Source organism: Mus caroli, unplaced genomic scaffold (genome assembly GCF_978045245.1).
Source record: "Mus caroli unplaced genomic scaffold, Mus_caroli_1 scaffold_9, whole genome shotgun sequence".
Taxonomy (NCBI): domain Eukaryota; kingdom Metazoa; phylum Chordata; class Mammalia; order Rodentia; family Muridae; genus Mus; species Mus caroli.
In genome coordinates, this window is record NW_028227264.1 from 102064647 (window position 1) to 102085037 (window position 20391).

A 20391-nucleotide genomic window follows, 5' to 3' on the forward strand; every position below is an offset into this window, starting at 1 on the left:
CTTCCTTCCTTCCTTCCTTCCTTCCTTCCTTCTTTCTTTCTTTCTTTCTTTCTTTCTTTCTTTCTTTCTTTCTTTCCTTCTTTCTTTCTTTGTACTATATGGTGTTTAATATGTTTATACATATACATAATAATTATTATTATATATTTAAATATTATATGTTATATAATATGTCTAATGGAATACTAGTTGTATATACAGACTTTATATATATGAAATTATTAAGACTATTGGTCTTTAATATGAAACATATAAAGAATTTTTGCTAAATAGCATTATTCCTAGTCTCTATATTTCATACATTATTGTTGAGATTTTTAGAAGCATTACTTATTTTGCCATAAATTTATATTAGTATTTAACTCTTATTTTCCTATATTTTGATATAATTTAAAAACATATAAATATATTTTGTTCATATTCTTCCCCTCCCCAAGTCCTTCAAAACCCTCTCCCCCTCCCTACATACCCAACCTAAAGTTATTTCTCAAACTTTTTAAAAAAAATATTATTAACAATCCTAAAATAATAAAATGAACTATGTTGTATTCTATGTACTTTTTTTGCAAGTACACTAAGCCTTTGTATTTTGAATATCCCTAAATCCCAACATATTATATACTGATATTCATTGAAAGACACCAAAAGGTAAAGAGACAGAACTATGTAAACATTCAAAACACATACTAAATTAGTGGATGACTATATTAGATGCTATAAAATACTTAATAACAATGAAAAGTAAAATTTTATGTCCAATTAAGAGGAATCAGTACCATACTATGATCTATTATGGTTTCATCATTTCACATCTGATGATTAAAATGCAATGCTGACATTTTTGCTATTTTTATTTGAAATGGGCAAAGACAGACACATCCTAATTCTCATGTTTTTAGTATTATTAATATATTTGAGATTTTGAGACCTTTGAGTTCACAACAAACTCTGTCAACAACCAGCAATATGAGAGTATTAATGTTATTAGCAAAATGGATTTTGACAATAACTACAAGGATTATTTCCCAACAAAATGTCATTGGTTATATATGCTTAAAAGCTTTCTGCTATTTGCCATTATAGCTTATGGGTCAGCTATAGGACTTTAAATGGCACAGATTCTCTTAAGAGATATTTTGTACACATATCTTGCTTCCTTCAGCTCTGTTCTTTAATGAACATATTCTAGAATTCTGGTTCTTTGATTTGTACAGGATTTCTATCTTCAAGTAAATACTGGTTTTAAAGAGCTGCAGTTCTATCACCTAAAGTCAAGACCTGTAATTCTATCATCTAAAATCAGATCACAACAGTTGAATGTACCAAAAAATGACAAGCTTTTCCTAGATATGATTTATCAATACTGCAAATCATAACATAATGACTACTAGTATGGATGTATGAATAGATTTAATTTAGCCTAATTTAGATTTATGAGTCATCAGATAATGAAAGAATATCTATACTATGTATACCATGAATATTCTTGGTATACTATGTATACCAAGAATATCTATACTATGTATACTATGTATAGATATTCTTTCAGGCATAGATAGAAAAAAATATAATAAAAACCAAATTTCTTTCTCTCTCTCTCTCTCTCTCTCTCTCTCTCTCTCTTTCTTTCTTTCTTTCTTTCTTCTCTCTCTTTCTTTCTTCCTTTCTTCCTTTCCTTATTTATTTTTATTATTATTCTTTTTTATTGGTTATTTTATTCTTAAACTGATGATTCAGTCCTGTGGTAAGTTTCTTTTACTCTGCTAATAGCAAAAATTAAATCAAGTCTTGTCGGTTAAGCAAAAGTTATTGGTTCCATGTTATTATAGTCCATGTGTTGTTAACCATTCAGCGTCAATGAATCAAGCAACCTATCACATGCACCAGATATATTGTCACCATAAGAGATCTTTATATTAATAATAAAATGACTAAGAACAATATGAAATTGGTGCCCTGGTTTGAGATAGTTTTTGAAATCCTATAAGCATTTGTCCTAACTCCAAACTTCTTAGAAAATATAGTTATTTATTTTATATACAGTGTTATGCTTTCATGTATGTCTGCACACCAGAAGAGAGCACCAGATCTCAGTTTAGTTGGTTATGAACAAACATGTGGCTGCTAGGATTTGAACTCAGGAACTTTGAAGAGCAGTCAGCATTTTTAACCTCTCAGCCCCCTAACAACATAACTTTAAAAGTATGATTTAATTATAAACTTTTCAACTAAAGAATATTTTTGAATACATTTTTCTAACAACATAGATTATTACTAATCAAATTTGTAAACCTGGACACAGAGGAAAGTTGTTAGTACTGTTAAAGTATAATTACTTTAAAATATTTATGTTAAAATATAAAAGGTAAATTACAGGGAATGATAAATACATATTTATTGTAAATATACTAGTGGTGTTTGGATTTAATTTTTCATTGTTTACTAGACGATTTTCCAGTAAACTCTTTTACATGGTTAATTTCAGTCCATAATTCTTTGGATCAATAATGCTAAATTCCATTAAAACTACACATGTAGAAAGCTGAAAACATGAAGCAGTGGCTATGAGCTCTTAGTAATTGAGCAGAGGACCTGGGATTAAATTTTCAGCACTCACACGATTGCTAACAAACTTGAAACTCCTGTTTCTGAAGACCTAATGCCTTTTTCTGGATCCAGTGCCATTTCCACGGATGTGGTGCATGTAAATTTATGTAGGCACACACAGATATAAATAAATAAATGAATAGATAAATACAGATTTAACATTATTTTATATAATATGATTACATTATTCCTTCTCCAATAACTCTCTGCAAACCCTTCCACATACAAATACTTGATTTCAATTCAGATCCTCTTTTTGCATTAATTGCTGTTACACACACACACACTCTCTCACACACACACTCATGTACACATGCACATCAATTGATAGTAGCTAACCAATTACAGTTCATCCCCTGGAAAAACGACTTCTATTCTCTGCATGACTTAGTTTTCTGTAGCCCTTTTGCATAGTTGAGAAGAGTGGGCTCTTTCCCATTCACACTAGCATTTCTCTCATTATTGTCATTGTTCAGATCTTGTTCTGCAATCATGTTGGTAACACTTTATGAGTGTAGCTTCTGATATTTCTAGAAGACATAATCTTCAACAAAATCAATCCTCATTTGGCTCTTACAATCCCTCCACCTCCTCTTCCACAATAATCCCTTAGAGTTAGATATAGGAGTTTTATTACTACCTATTTATGATGCCCATGAATATCAGCAATGACAAGCATGGTGCAGTAAAAGGAAAGGTATAACAGTGGCATGCACACTAGCAACTCTGTAATTGTTTGCAGTTTATATTTGGATTTAAAACCCATTCTATACAAGTAACTTCTTTTTGCCTGATATAATTGTTTGAGGCTTACTGCTGAATAAACTCACACTTTCTTGTTCTTTCTGCAATCTGGCTGGCTGGTTCAATCCAATTTATCTGGTTCAAACCCCTTTCCAAGCTGACTGATTCAATCTGGCTTCTCTCAGCTTCTGACTAGATTGCTGTGCTTGGCCTCACACTAACTCTGGCAATTTGTTCTAATTTTCGGACTCCTTCTTATTCTCTGACTTCATCTACCTCTGCTGAGCTGCACTGAACTGCATGAAATCATGAAGGACCTCAGCTCCACTGCATGCCCCAGCTTCACTGACTCTGCATGCTGTTTTCATTCCTGTGCAGTTCTCATGAGAGTTGGGAGAATCAGGCATATTTTATGTCTACCTCTGACTCATTCTGTAAAATCTCTCTGATTTGTCACTTTGTCTGCCCTTAAATTAGACATCACTTTCAAATATGGCTGCTTCCTTCCGCCAACTAATTTTACCTAAAAGGTGTGTACTGAGAATATGTCTGTATTCCAGTCAGAGGGATTAAAGGTGTATGGTATGTCTGCATTCCAAATGGATCTCTTGCCAGAAGAGCCATGTTGCTGTATTAAAATCCTCTACACACTCAATAACAGGAAACTGATGCCTGGTACAGAAATCCTAGCTAACTGCCTAAGGCCAGTGAACTTGTGGATATTGGAAAAGAACCACCACTGTACTAAAATAGCAAAACGCCCAACTAAATTCGAAATTTTTGTCTTTATACCAAGAGATAATAATGGTTCTCAGCCCTTATCAACTAAATGTCTCTTTGCAACAGATACAAGTCATTACAGAAAACTACAACCAATCCAAATGCAGAGCTGTGGAACACAACTTTTGCAACTTCAACTCAAATACACCTTGTTAAAATGTGTATGTTTAAAATGAGGATATTTATTGAAAATTGGCTCTGGTAAAGAATATAATATAGTTTCTACTTAACCTATTTCCTTTTATATTTAATTTTGTATTTTCATAAGCTTCTCTCTCCTGTGTTTTAATCTTGCCTCTGTAATGTCATGGTGCATACAGTTTCCTAGCATAAACTGCAATATCTTTCTCTTGTAGAGCTGAAACAACACTTGTAATTCAGCGAAATCCAATGAACAGAATTAGTACTTCTCTAGAGTTACCACATTCAATTCTCTTTTTGATAGGAAAATGTATTTGTGGTTTGAAACTATAGGCATATTAATGGCTTAGTGATCTGATTTTGTTTTAGAAGGATAAGTGAGCTTCAGTTGGAAGGGGAGCTGCACTCAGTGGAAGAGACAAATACTTTTACAAGGCAAACTAAGTGACAGAGACATTGCATGCCCAATCAACTTAGCCTCTCAGCTGTGAGCATTTTCAAAGTAGCCACCAGGGTATATATTTAGACTGTAGTGAGTCCATTGAATTGCATTACCATCCAGAAAATGATTGTCATAAAGCTTTGCCTTATTACTGAGACACACACTATAGCTTAGTTACTGCAGAACGAAGGTGTCCAGGGAACAGGGAGGCTCAGCTAGTCGCCTCTGAAAGCAGCCAACCAGACAGACTCAGGTGAAAGTTACATTTTTATTGATGCTGAAAGTATAAAGAAGCTTGTTCTTGTGAACTGAATTAAGCATTTTCATATCAGTTCTGTTTCATTTTTATATTCTGCTACATCCTTCAACCAATACTAATGTATTCCATTTTATAACTGAAAAGACCCAGACTTTTACATATTCAGGGAAGAATGGATAAAAGATACCAAATTTCATATCCTTTCTTTAGCATGTAGCCTCAAACAATAACAGAATCCAAAAATATATACAGCACAAGACTACTGTACATTTAATAAAAATGTCTTTATGTTTTATACTACTACACTAATGTTGAATGAGTCAATATGATAGGTCATCTATAATTCCTTTGTAAAAATCCTAAAGTATTTGTTTTAATACATTCTGTTTTTATATTTGTTGACCTATAGAAATCGATGAAGCTATTTATGTATAAGAGAGTTAAGATAATCAGAATTTGGTGAACATTAAACTACTATATTTATAGGAAATTTTTGTTTAATTGTGAACTGACAGTACTTTGGATGTCTATGGTTTTTGAACATGATGAATAACCTATAAACGTTGTTAAAAATGTCTGTTCAAGCTCTCCAAGTGATATAAAACATAGAAATATGTTAGAACAGACAGATTAAAATTCATGAGACTACTTGAACATTTGACAAATCTTAAGATTGGATTTTATTAATTTAATTATATAGCCATAAAGATTCTTATCTCTACTGTTACACCTAACCCTAACCCTCCTAATCACACCACTCCCTACGGGTGTATGGGGGCCATTGTCAGACCACCCATCACAATGGCCTTATCTGGTCATCTATAATGAATCAATAAAACTTTGTAACAAATACATCTGAATCTAAATAGCTTGTTTATAGTTAAATTGCCATACACATTCTTTAAATGTTATTATCAACACTGATTTTTCTCTTTCGTTTGAACGTATTTGTAAAAGAGTATGTACGTTAATATGGCTCACAATTTGGGGAATGTGGTCAGAATCAGCTCCAAATTGATCACTGTTAAACGGTAAAGTCATTGCACATTAAAAATTTTAGACTTTGAACATGTCACATGTGGGCATTTTCAATTAATGGTATATTTGCAGAAATGATGCCATTAGTAGTTTGTGCTATAGAAAAGCAAATATGTTGCAGAATAGTGATTAGAAGAACTAAGAAGGCTTAAAGAGGATGGTAAGAAATCAGGTGATGTGTAATGGCGTGGTTGTAGGCTAGATATTGGGATTTATGTAACTTTCTATTCCATGTACCACCCACATCTTCATTGTGTAAGGAGATAGTCACCTAACCTGTGAGTAACTATTACCTATAAATTTTGTATATATATATTGGTGGATTTTTTGTATTTGTTTTATGTGTGTGTGCGTGCATTTAGGAAGGCGACAAGCAACTTATAAGGGAAACATCGACACACCAACTTAATTCTGAACGCTATGTTCACACTTTCAAGGATTTATCAAACTTCTCAGGAACCATAAATGTCACTTATCGCTATCTGGCTGCCACACCTTTACAGAGAAAACGTAAGTATTCGTTAGCTTTTTAATAATAACTGCATAATGAAACAACTTTAATAAAAGTTGCATTGCATAAGGAATAACTTAAGACAGCATTTGTCTATCACAAAATATTTTAATATTACTGTGATCTATAGTGTAAGAAATACTCATTTCTTCAATCTTTGCAAATACTTTAGAACCTAGTAACTATTAAAATACCAAATTTTAATATCAACCACTTAGAAATGTATTATAAGGCCATATATGGGATAAACAATTATCTATTGGATTTTGTTATTTAATTACATTATTTATTTGCATCAAACTCCCCTACATTGGCTTTAAATTTTAAAAGCTTAGCTAGTGTTGTCATATTTACAATCTTTGATAGCATAGTTTTATAATTTCTAACTAGTGCTAAAAGTGTATTGAAAGTATATTGAAAATGTGTTGAAAGTCTTGGTAGTATACTACTTTAAAAATAGTTACGTTAGATTATCATAACTAGGGATAGTTTTTAAAAATATAAGAATTGGCTGTCTCATGGATCTGGTAGCCAGATATTAACATTTAAGTTCTGTCTCATACTCATTATAATTGTTCCAGAGGTGATTTTCCAACTTCAAAAATAAGTTGAGCCATACTCAAGGAAGATGAGAAAGTTTACTCAAGCCACTGTGAAGAAGATGTCCTGGTTGGGGAAAAAATTACAGCCATTCAAAATTTAGTGCTTCTGAAATGGCTTCTGAGTGGTCTGGGTTTGAAAAGAACAAGAATAAAAGCACAAAGAGTGAGCTTCCATCAATGCAGTGGTTAGCACTGCATTGACAAGCTCCTGACAGGGTGCTGACTGGCCCTGAGTGACTAATGCACCTTCCAGATGAGAACTGCAGAAGAAAGGAAGGACTTCCCTGGGCTTGTTAGACATACATATGATATCAGGGAAAGGCTCATATTAACTCAGCAATTTCACACATAGGAACCTATATTCTATTTTACTCAATGCTTACTCTGAAGTTATATTTAATCTTAGTGATAATGAAATAAGAGCTTCAGAAGGTATGCAGTGCTTGTCAGATGTAGACAGTTTGTACTTGGGATTATTTCTTTCCTTGAAAGTATAGAGCGCAGTCGGAGGACAGTGACCTGCCCTGCAGGGAACGCCATCTTGGCTCCGGGACTCCGCCGAGCTTAGTCTCTACAGGTCAGAGTGGGGACCACGGGGGCAGACGGCTTCTGGGACAGGCAGGAGCCACAGAGCCGCTGAGGCAGCACCCTTTTGGGGCCGCAGACTTCCGGCACCCTCCCAGCCGGAGGACAGAGACCTGCCCTGCAGAGAGCGCCATCTTGGCTCCGGGACTCCGCCGAACTTAGTCTACAGGTTAGAGTGAGGACCACAGAGGCAGACAGCTTCTGGGACAGGCGGGAACCACAGAGCCACTGAGGCAGCACCCTTTTGGGGCCGCAGACATCCGGCACCCTCCCAGTCGGAGGACAGTGACCTGCCCTGCAGGGAGCGCCATCTTGGCTCCGGGACTCCGCCGAGCTTAGTCTCTACAGGTCAGAGTGGGGACCACAGGGGCAGACGGCTTCTGGGACAGGCAGGAGCCACAGAGCCGCTGAGGCAGCACCCTTTTGGGGCCGCAGACTTCCGGCACCCTCCCAGCCGGAGGACAGAGACCTGCCCTGCAGAGAGTGCCATCTTGGCTCCGGGACTCCGCCGAACTTAGTCTACAGGTTAGAGTGAGGACCACAGAGGCAGACAGCTTCTGGGACAGGCGGGAGCCACAGAGCCGCTGAGGCAGCACCCTTTTGGGGCCACAGACATCCGGCACCCTCCCAGTCGGAGGACAGTGACCTGCCCTGCAGGGAGCGCCATCTTGGCTCCGGGACTCCGCCGAGCTTAGTCTCTACAGGTCAGAGTGGGGACCACAGGGGCAGACGGCTTCTGGGACAGGCAGGAGCCACAGAGCCGCTGAGGCAGCACCCTTTTGGGGCCGCAGACTTCCGGCACCCTCCCAGCCGGAGGACAGAGACCTGCCCTGCAGAGAGTGCCATCTTGGCTCCGGGACTCCGCCGAACTTAGTCTACAGGTTAGAGTGAGGACCACAGAGGCAGACAGCTTCTGGGACAGGCGGGAGCCACAGAGCCGCTGAGGCAGCACCCTTTTGGGGCCGCAGACATCCGGCACCCTCCCAGTCGGAGGACAGTGACCTGCCCTGCAGGGAGCGCCACCTTGGCTCCGGGACTCCGCCGAACTTAGTCTGTACAGGTCTGCTGACAGAGGATACTCAGAATCCCCAGAAGAACAACCTCTGAACAGAGACAACTATAACAACTCCAGAGATTACCAGATGGCGAGAGGTAAAGGTAAGAATCTTACTAACAGAAACCAAGACCACTCACCATCATCAGGACCCAGCACTCCCACTTCGCCCAGTCCAGGGCACCCCAACACACCTGAAAAACTAGACCTGGATTTAAAAGCATATCTCATGATGATGGTAGAGGACATCAAGAAGGACTTTAAAGAACTACAGGAGAACATGGCTAAAGAGTTACAAGTCCTTAAAGAAAAACAGGAAAACACAACCAAACTGGTAGAAGTCCTTAAAGAGAAACAGGAAAACACATCCAATCAGATGATGGAAATGAACAAAACCATACTAGACCTAAAAAGGGAAGTAGACACAATAAAGAAAACCCAAAATGAGGCAACACTGGAGATAGAAACCCTAGGAAAGAAATCTGGAACCATAGATGCAAGCATCAGCAACAGAATACAAGAGATGGAAGAGAGAATCTCAGGTGCAGAAGATTCCATAGAGAACATGGGCACAACAATCAAGGAAAATGGAAAATGCAAAAAGATCCTAACTCAAAACATCCAGGAAATACAGGACACAATGAGAAGACCAAACCTACGGATAATAGGAGTGGATGAGAATGAAGATTTTCAACTCAAAGGACCAGCAAACATCTTCAACAAAATTATAGAAGAAAACTTCCCAAATCTAAAGAAAGAGATGCCCATGAACATACAAGAAGCCTACAGAACTCCAAATAGGCTGGACCAGAAAAGAAATACCTCCCGACACATAATAATCAGAACAACAAATGCACTAAATAAAGATAGAATACTAAAAGCAGTAAGAGAAAAAGGCCAAGTAACATATAAAGGCAAGCCTATCAGAATTACACCAGATTTTTCACCAGAGACTATGAAAGCTAGAAGATCCTGGACAGATGTCATACAGACACTAAAAGAACACAAATTCCAGCCCAAGCTACTATACCCAGCCAAACTCTCAATTAACATAGATGGAGAAACCAAAGTATTCCACGACAAAGCCAAATTCACACATTATCTCTCCACGAATCCAGCCCTTCAAAGGATAATAACAGAAAAAAACCAATACAAGGACAGGAACCACGCCCTAGAAACAACAAGAAGGTAATCCCTCAACAAACCTAAAAGAAGACAGCCACAAGAACAGAATGCCAACTTTAACAACAAAAATAACAGGAAACAACAATTACTTTTCCTTAATATCTCTTAATATCAATGGACTCAACTCCCCGATAAAAAGACATAGACTAAGAAACTGGCTACGCAAACAAGACCCAACATTTTGCTGCTTACAAGAAACTCATCTCAGAGAAAAAGATAGACACTACCTCAGAATGAAAGGCTGGAAAACAATTTTCCAAGCAAATGGTCTGAAGAAACAAGCTGGAGTAGCCATTCTAATATCAGATAAGATTGACTTCCAACCCAAAGTCATCAAAAAAGACAGGGAGGGGCACTTCATACTCATCAAAGGTAAAATCCTCCAAGAGGAACTATCAATCCTGAATATCTATGCTCCAAATACAAAGGCAGCCTCATTCATTACAGAAACTTTAGTAAATCTCAAAGCACACATTGCACCTCATACAATAATAGTGGGAGACTTCAACACACCACTTTCACCAATGGACAGATCATGGAAACAGAAACTAAACAGGGACACAGTGAAACTAACAGAAGTTATGGATCAAATGGATCTGGCAGATATCTACAGAACATTTTACCCTAAAACAAAAGGATACACCTTCTTCTCAGCACCTCATGGTACCTTCTCCAAAATTGACCACGTAATTGGGCACAAAACAGGACTCAACAGATACAAAAACATTGAAATTGTCCCATGCATCCTATCAGATCACCATGGACTAAGGCTGATCTTCAATAACAAAAGAAATAATAGAAAGCCAACCTTCACGTGGAAACTGAACAACACTCTTCTCAATGATACCTTGGTCAAGGAAGGAATAAAGAAAGAAATTAAGGACTTTTTAGAGTTCAATGAAAATGAAGCCACAACATACCCAAACTTATGGGACGCAATGAAAGCATTTCTAAGAGGAAAACTCATAGCTCTGAGTGCCTCCAAAAGGAAACTAGAAAGAGCACACATTAGCAGCTTGACAACACACCTAAAAGCACTAGAACAAAAGGAAGCAAATTCACCCAAGAGGAGTAGACAGCAGGAAATAATCAAACTCAGGGGTGAAATCAACCAAGTGGAAACAAGAAAAACTATTCAAAGAATCAACCAATCAAGGAGCTGGTTCTTTGAGAAAATCAACAAGATAGATAAACCCTTAGCCAGACTCACTAGAGGGCACAGGGAAAGCATCCTAATTAACAAAATCAGAAATGAAAAAGGAGACATAACAACAGATCCTGAAGACATCCAAAACACCATCAGATCCTTCTACCAAAGGCTATACTCAACAAATCTGGAGAACCTGGATGAAATGGAGAAGTTCCTAGACAGATACCAGGCACCAAAGTTGAATCAAGATCAGGTTAATGATCTAAACAGCCCTATATCCCCCAAAGAAATAGAAGCAGTGATTAATAGTCTCCCAACCAAAAAAAGCCCAGGACCAGATGGGTTTAGTGCAGAGTTCTATCAGACCTTCAAAGAAGATCTAATCCCAGTTCTTCACAAACTATTCCACAAAATAGAAACAGAAGGTACTCTACCCAACTCATTCTATGAAGCCACAATTACTCTGATACCTAAACCACAAAAAGACCCAACAAAGATAGAAAACTTCAGACCAATATCCCTTATGAATATTGATGCAAAAATCCTCAATAAAATTCTTGCTAACCGAATCCAAGAACACATCAAAACAATCATCCATCCTGACCAAGTAGGTTTCATCCCAGGGATGCAGGGATGGTTCAATATACGGAAATCCATCAACGTAATCCAGTATATAAACAAACTCAAAGACAAAAACCACATGGTCATCTCGTTAGATGCGGAAAAAGCATTTGACAAGATCCAACACCCATTCATGATAAAAGTCTTGGAAAGATCAGGAATTCAAGGCCCATACCTAAACATGATAAAAGCAATCTACAGCAAACCAGTAGCCAACATCAAAGTAAATGGTGAGAAGCTTGAAGCAATCCCTCTAAAATCAGGGACTAGACAAGGCTGTCCACTTTCTCCATACCTATTCAACATTGTACTTGAAGTCCTAGCCAGAGCAATTCGACATCAAAAGGAGATCAAAGGGATACAAATTGGAAAAGATGAAGTCAAAATATCACTTTTTGCAGATGATATGATAGTATATATAAGTGACCCTAAAAATTCCACCAGAGAACTCCTAAGCCTGATAAACAGCTTCGGTGAAGTAGGTGGATATAAAATTAACTCAAACAAATCAATGGCCTTTCTCTACACAAAGAATAAACAGGCTGAGAAAGAAATTAGGGAAACAACACCCTTCTCAATAGTCACAAATAATATAAAATATCTTGGCGTGACTCTAACTAAGGAAGTGAAAGATCTGTATAATAAAAACTTCAAGTCTCTGAAGAAAGAAATTCTAGAAGATCTCAGAAGATGGAAAGATCTCCCATGCTCATGGATTGGCAGGATCAACATTGTAAAAATGGCTATCTTGCCAAAAGCAATCTACAGATTCAATGCAATCCCCATCAAAATTCCAACTCAATTCTTCAACGAATTAGAAAGTGCAATCTGCAAATTCATCTGGAATAACAAAAAACCTAGGATAGCAAAAACTCTTCTCAAGGATAAAAGAACCTCTGGTGGTATCACCATGCCGGACCTAAAGCTCTACTACAGAGCAATTGTGATAAAAACTGCATGGTACTGGTATAGTGACAGACAAATAGACCAATGGAATAGAATTGAAGACCCAGAAATGAACCCACACACCTACGGTCACTTGATCTTCGACAAGGGAGCTAAAAACATCCAGTGGAAGAAAGACAGCATTTTCAACAAATGGTGCTGGCACAACTGGTTGTTAACATGTAGAAGAATGCGAATCGATCCATTCCTATCTCCTTGTACTAAGGTCAAGTCTAAGTGGATCAAGGAACTTCACATAAAACCAGAGACACTGAAACTTATAGAGGAGAAAGTGGGGAAAAGCCTTGAAGATATGGGCACAGGGGAAAAATTCCTGAATAGAACAGTAATGGCTTGTGCTGTAAGATCGAGAATTGACAAGTGGGACCTCATGAAACTACAAAGCTTCTGCAAGGCTAAAGACACCATCAATAAGACAAAAAAACCACCAACAGATTGGGAAAGGATCTTCACCTATCCTAAATCAGATAAGGGACTAATATCCAATATATATAAAGAACTCAAGAAGGTGGACTCCAGAAAGTCAAATAACCCCATTAAAAAATGGGGCTCAGAACTGAACAAAGAATTCTCGCCTGAGGAATACCGAATGGCAGAGAAACACCTGGAAAAATGTTCAACATCCTTAATCATCAGGGAAATGCAAATCAAAACAACCCTGAGATTCCACCTCACACCAGTCAGAATGGCTAAGATCAAAAATTCAGGTGACTGCAGTTGCTGGCGAGGATGTGGAGAAAGAGGAACACTCCTCCATTGTTGGTGGGATTGCAAGCTTGTACAACCACTCTGGAAATCAGTCTGGCGGTTCCTCAGAAAATTGGACATAGTACTACCGGAGGATCCAGCAATACCTCTCCTGGGCATATATCCAGAAGATGTCCCAACCGGTAAAAAGGACACATGTTCCACTATGTTCATAGCAGCCCTATTTATAATAGCCAGAAGCTGGAAAGAACCCAGATGTCCCTCAACAGAGGAATGGATACAGAAATTATGGTACATTTACACAATGGAGTACTACTCAGCTATTAAAAAGAATGAATTTATGAAATTCCTAGCCAAATGGATGAACCTGGAGGGCATCATCTTGAGTGAAGTAACACAATCACAAAAGAACTCACACAATATGTATTCACTGATAAGTGGATATTAGCCCAAAACTTAGGATACCCAAGATTTAAGATACAATTTGCTAAACGCATGAAACTCAAGAAGAATGAAGACCAAAGTGTGGACACTGTGCACCTTCTCAGAATTGGGAACAAAACACCCAGGGAAGGAGTTACAGAGACAAAGTTCGTAGCGGTGATGAAAGGATGGACCATTTAGAGACTGCCGTACCCAGGGATCCATCCCATAATCAACCTCTAAACGCTGACACCATTGCATACACTAGCAAGATTTTGCTGAAAGGACCCAAATATAGCTGTCTCTTGTGAGACGATGCTGGGGCCTAGCAAACACAGGAGTGGATGTTCACAGTCAGCTATTGGATGTATCACAGGGCTCCCAATGGAGAAGCTAGAGTAAGTACCCAAGGAGCTAAAGGGATCTGCAACCCTATTGTTGGAACAACATGATGTACTAACTAGAACCCCGGAGCTCTTGTCTCTAGCTGCATATGTATCGAAAGATGGCCTAGTCAGCCATCAATGGAAAGAGAGGCCCATTGGACTTGCAAACTTTATATGCCCCAATATAGGGGAATGCCAGGGCCAAAAGAATGGGAATGGGTGGATAGGGAAGTGGGGGGGCGCTATGGGGGACTTTTGGGATAGCATTGGAAACGTAATTGAGGAAAATATGTAATAAAAATATTAAAAAAAAAACAAAAAAAAAAACAAAAAAAAAAAAAAAAAAAAAGAAAGTATAGAGCTCTCACACTTTTACTTAAATACAAGAAAAATTTCTCAAGAGGATATGACTGTAAAATATATTTCAAAAGAAGGGAACTGTAATTCATAGCTTGGAACCATGTATTTGAGAAACGAGAAGATTTTTTTTCCCAAATACATCCCATGAAACTTTCTTTTCTATAAAATACATCAAGCACATTTCAAAATAAGGCTGTGAAATCTACCTATTAATTCTTTTAATAAAGACTATGATAGGATAATGAAAACTGAAAAGCCCAGTGCACTCACTGGAAATTTTATAGATGATTTAAATAAATTTTCAGTCTTTTCTTCATGCTAGTCAGGCTTAATTATGAATTCCCTTGACTTTTGTGCATACTTGCAGTCATTTTTACACTGATCATTTATTTTTGCTTTTTGGTTTGGTTTGGTTTTTGAGTCGGTCGTTGTGTGTAACCAGACTGTCCTCAAACTCACAGCAATCCTTCTGGCTCAAACTTCCAAGTGGTAACATTAAAGGTGTGAGGTACCATACCTCATTTGTTTAGATCTAAGCATTGGGTTTTTTTTTTGTTTGTTTGTTTGTTTTTTCTTCAAATGTTAATGTATAAAAATATCAAGTAACAAACTATATTAGAATACTTTCATTTTATAATTCATAACTAATATTAATCATATAGGATCCATATGAGATTGCTCATTAGATATGTAATTTTCCATATAAAACATCAAATACACATAAAACATTATCCCTGTGTAATTAGCTTTAAATTCTCATCCGAAGACATTTGCTGCATAATCACGTATACAACACACAGACCATATGAAACCCAAGAAGAAAGAAGATCACATGAAAGTGTGGATGTTACTTAGTAGGGGGAAGAGAATAATCTCTGGGAAGTAGATGGAGAGAAAGATCTGGGAGGGAGAGGGGGGGCAGTTCAGATATGGGTGGAGATGGAGGAGAAGTACAAAAGGTTAAGAATTTGAAAGTAGCTGTGTAGCAGCAGGGGAGGGGGAACTCAGGGTACCAATAGAAAGTCCCAGATGCCAGGGACCCAAGAGGTTCCTAGGATCCAACAAGGAGGACGTTAGCCGAAATACCCAAAAAAGGGGAGATAGAATTCGTAGAGACCATATCCAGTGGATAGACAAAGTCCCCAGTTGAGGGATGGGGCCACCCACCCACCTCAAAAATATTAACCCAGAATTCCTCCTGTCAAAAGAAAATTCAGGGAAAAAGAGTGGAGTAAAAACTGAAGGAAAGGCCATCCAGAGACTGTCCCACCTAGGAATCCACCCCATCTGCTGACACAAAACCCAGACACTATTGTTGATGCCAAGAAGTGTATGCTGAGAGGAGCCCGGTATAGTTGTCCCCTGAGTGGCTCTGCCAGAGTCTGACCAATACAGATGCAGATGTACACAGCCAAACGTTTGACTGAGTACAGGGACTCCAATGGAGAAGTTAGGGCAAGGACTATAGGATCTGAAGGAGTTTGCAACCTCATAGGAAGAACATTATTAACCAACTAGAACCCCAAAACATTCCATGGACTAAACAGCCAACCAAAGAGTACATAGTGGGCAACCATGGCTCCAGCTAGATATGTAGCAGAGGATTGCCTTATCTGGCATCACTGGGAGGGGTGCTCCTTCTTCTGTGGAGGCTTGATGATCCAGGATAGGGGAAGGCTAGGCCATTGAGTCAGGACTGGGTGGGTGGGTGGGGAGCATTTTCATAGAGGCAGGGGGATGGAGAAGGGTATAGGGGGCTTGTGGAGGGGAAACTGGGAAGGAGGATAACATTTGAAATGGAAATAAGTAAAATAACCAATAAAAAAGAAAGAAAAAAATCACATAGTAGATTTACTTAATAAAATTGCAGGCTTAACAAAAAGAAAGCTTGGGTTTCCTTTTCCTATTTTCATGTCATTTAAAGCCTATTAACATTTAATTTGTCTTCCTCTGATTTCTTTTTCTCAGGATATCTCACAATTGGACTTTCATCAGTGAAACGAAAAAAAGGAAATTATTTACTTGAGACAATCAAGTCAATTTTTGAACAGTCCAGCTATGAAGAACTAAAGGAAATTTCAGTCGTAGTGCATCTAGCAGACTTCAATTCATCATGGCGAGATGCCATGGTCCAAGACATTACACAGAAATTTGCCCATCATATCATTGCAGGAAGATTAATGGTTATACATGCTCCTGAGGAATATTATCCAGTTCTGGATGGTCTTAAAAGAAATTACAATGACCCAGAAGATAGAGTCAGATTTCGCTCCAAGCAAAATGTAGATTATGCTTTTCTGCTAAATTTCTGTGCCAATACTTCTGACTATTACGTGATGCTTGAAGACGACGTTCGGTGTTCCAGAAATTTCTTAACTGCCATCAAGAAAGTCATAGCATCCTTGGAAGGAACATACTGGGTAACGCTTGAGTTCTCTAAACTTGGCTACATTGGTAAACTCTATCATTCTCACGATCTCCCACGTCTGGCCCATTTCTTATTAATGTTCTATCAAGAAATGCCCTGCGATTGGCTATTGACTCATTTCCGAGGGCTGCTGGCTCAGAAAAATGTGATTCGATTTAAACCTTCTCTCTTTCAGCACATGGGGTATTATTCATCCTATAAAGGGACGGAGAATAAACTGAAGGATGATGACTTTGAAGAGGAGTCCTTTGACATCCCTGATAACCCCCCAGCTAGCCTCTACACCAACATGAATGTCTTTGAAAACTATGAAGCAAGCAAGGCTTACAGTAGTGTTGATGAGTATTTCTGGGGAAAGCCACCTTCAATGGGAGATACGTTCGTTATTGTCTTTGAAAATCCGATTACAATTAAAAAAATTAAAGTGAATACTGGAACAGAAGACCGGCAGAATGACATCTTACAACACGGAGCCCTAGATGTTGGGGAAAAACTTATTTTTAGCAAACAAATAAGACAATGTGATACTTACTTAAGACTAGGGGAATTCAGAAATGGATACTTTGAAATGTCAGATGTGAATCAAAAAATTCCCTTTGACATACATTGCATGAGGATATGTGTTACCAAAACACAGAAAGAATGGCTGATAATTAGAAGCATCAGTATTTGGACTTCCTAGCCAAATAAATCCGTAGCTTGAGTTTCTGAAGCAGGTCTTCCTGGTTCAGTTTTTGCTAACTTCCTCTTTTGCTACTGTAGTCTTTTGGAGGGCAACCAATTGCTGTGCCATGTCACATGAAAAAATGAATCATCTCAGCAGTTTTGATTGTAGTTTTACTAAACACATCTTTGTATTTTTTTCCCACTTTTGAGGTTGAATATCATTCTGTAGTTAAAATTGATTTCATTCATACATTTATCTGTTCATAGTTTCAAATTTCAACCAATTGCCAAAAGAGTGATATAAAAGGTTTAGCATGAGAAAATTCCTTTTAAAATAATTAATTAATTAAAAAAAGTTGCCAACTGGGCACACTTATGAAACAGTTGATAATTTATTATATGTTTAGAAAGATTCCTAGTAAGAATTTATAAGAATATTTGGATAGGTTGCAATCATAAAATGGGATAATTTTTCTTATAAGTTTAAGCTTTCACTGACTGATGAATTTCTACAATTAATGCCTCCTCATAGAAGTGGTATCTTTACAAAAGACTATTTGCATAAGTAGAGCTGTGGGGAAAAAACAGATTAAAAAGTTGTCATTCATCTGGTTATTTATATGAAAAGGAACATTGCTCATTGTTTTAAAACATTTAATTGAGCACATATTGACATAAATTTTCCATGAGAATAAGTCTATTTATAACTTCCCTTTTGAAAAACAAATAGTTAATAATATTTGAAGGTTGCATCTGTAATTAATAGAGAAAGAGAGATGGCTTACCGTTAGTCCATTCGTACAAACATTTTCAGTAAATATAGAAAAAAATGAAATTGATTTTATACCTTTTATATTAAAACTCATGTGATTAAAATTGTTGTAATTTATCATATTTGGGGGAGATTAAATGGCTGTCTTATGTGGGAGAAAAGTAAAATCTAAAGAAACTAGGTTTTGGTTTTTGTTGTTGTTGTTTTCTTTTTTCTTTTATTTTTTTCTATAGTTAATGAGCTATTTCCTAACAAAGCCAAAACTAACAATTTGTTTGTTGTTGTTATTGTTATCCTGATTACCAGAAAAATCCTCTTTACTATTTATGAGACAATTCTCCCAGAATTGATTCTTTCTTTCTTTCTTTCTTTCTTTCTTTCTTTCTTTCTTTCTTTCTTTCTTTCTTTCTTTCTTTCTTCCTTCCTTCCTTCCTTCCTTCCTTCCTTCCTTCCTTTCTTCCTCCCTTCCTTCCTTTCTCTCTCTCTCTCTTTCTTTCTTTCTTTCTTTCTTTCTTTCTTTCTTTCTTTCTTTCTTTCATTCTTTCTTTCACTCCTTCCTTCCATTATTTTTCTTTCTTTTCTTCTTTCTCTCTTCTCTCATGTATGTATGTATGTATTTATTTACTGTTGATTTGTTTGTGTCTGCTTGTCTGTGTATACCACCTGTGTGTGGTGCCTGCAGAAGCCAGAAGAGGGTTTTAGATACCCTGAAACTCAAGTACAGGACATTATGAGATATATTATGTGGGTGCTGGGAAACAAAACAGTGTTCTTTGCAAGAGCAGCAGGCACTCTTAACCACTGAGCCGTCACTCCAGTCCCATCTGGTATGCCTCTTATTTAGGTTTTAGGTGGTTTGTGAGATTCACTTGAATTTGATAACAAAGTTGGTCCATGAAGCACGTTCCCATGCTGTATGATGACTGTAAAGTGTTTTAATTGATGCTTTTGTGCTATATGCATACAAATAGTACTCAAACATTATTGGGGATTTTTCATTTGTCTCTTATCTTTCCGTAAAAGAAATTCAAGACACCAGAGTGTTTTCTCAATCCATTTGTGTTTCAGAATGTACTCAGTGGTCACATCCTAGTTACAGTTTGATAAGCAACCAGATGAAGTGGTTTGTAATGAAGAGAAATAGAGAATGTTTCATATGTTTGTGTTCCTGGAAAAAAGCAAATTCAGGTTAACATATTTATATGGTGATACTTTCATGCACACATAAATATGTGTGTGTGTCTGTGTGTCTGTGTGTATAATGTGTGTTTGTATGTGTAGTGTAAAGACTATATTTATTATACTAAAAAAATGAAAAAGAAAAAAGGAGTTTTGTGTCTGGTATTCTTTCCAATGTAAAGTATAATCTTATTAGAGTCTAAAAGAGATTAGATTGTTTTTATTTTATTAATTCTGTCAAAATCAATTAAATTAGAAAATCAGATTGAGTGAAATTTTTGTTATTTCTTGATACAGTCACTATAGCCCACCCAGTTGCACACCTTGCTTACAATGCTAGAGAAGGTACTAATCTTTATTAAACATACAAATGCTAACAGTGCAGAATATCTTTAAATTTTAACTCGTAAGAAAATTTAAATACTTCCATGAAACTTATTTGTGTTTTGGGCTCAAGGATAAATGTCATTTACTTAAAAATATTCCTCTTTCCTGGTATTTCAGGCATTTGTTTTTAATTATTAACCAGCTGACTGTAGCATGAACATGTATCTTAGAATTCCTGATAACATAATTTTTGCATTTCTGGTGATTAGAAATACACAGCTGTATTCCAATGGCAGAAGATATTAAAATCAGAAATGATTGCTTGCAGTAAACTATGAGCTTGTACCTCCAAAGACCATCTACTGTTTTATATATATATATTTCTGGAAAATCCTTTTGTAAAAATTGAAATGGGTAGGAGGTTGGGGTTGCAGGCCTGCTTGAGAGCATAAAGATC

The 20391-nt window shown here is 37.2% G+C and overlaps 1 protein-coding gene across 1 annotated transcript in view; it reads left to right on the top strand.

Annotated features, from left to right (window-relative positions):
- Mgat4c (MGAT4 family member C) overlaps window positions 1-18769 on the top strand; it is a 708988-nt gene extending 690219 nt beyond the window's left edge. The window contains exons 6-7 of the mRNA XM_029482259.2: window positions 6374-6521; window positions 16531-18769. Of these exons, the coding sequence (XP_029338119.1) occupies window positions 6374-6521; window positions 16531-17672 (1290 nt within the window). The 3' untranslated portion in view covers window positions 17673-18769. The remainder of the gene's footprint in view (window positions 1-6373; window positions 6522-16530) is intronic.
- The last annotated feature ends 1622 nt before the right edge of the window (window positions 18770-20391 follow it).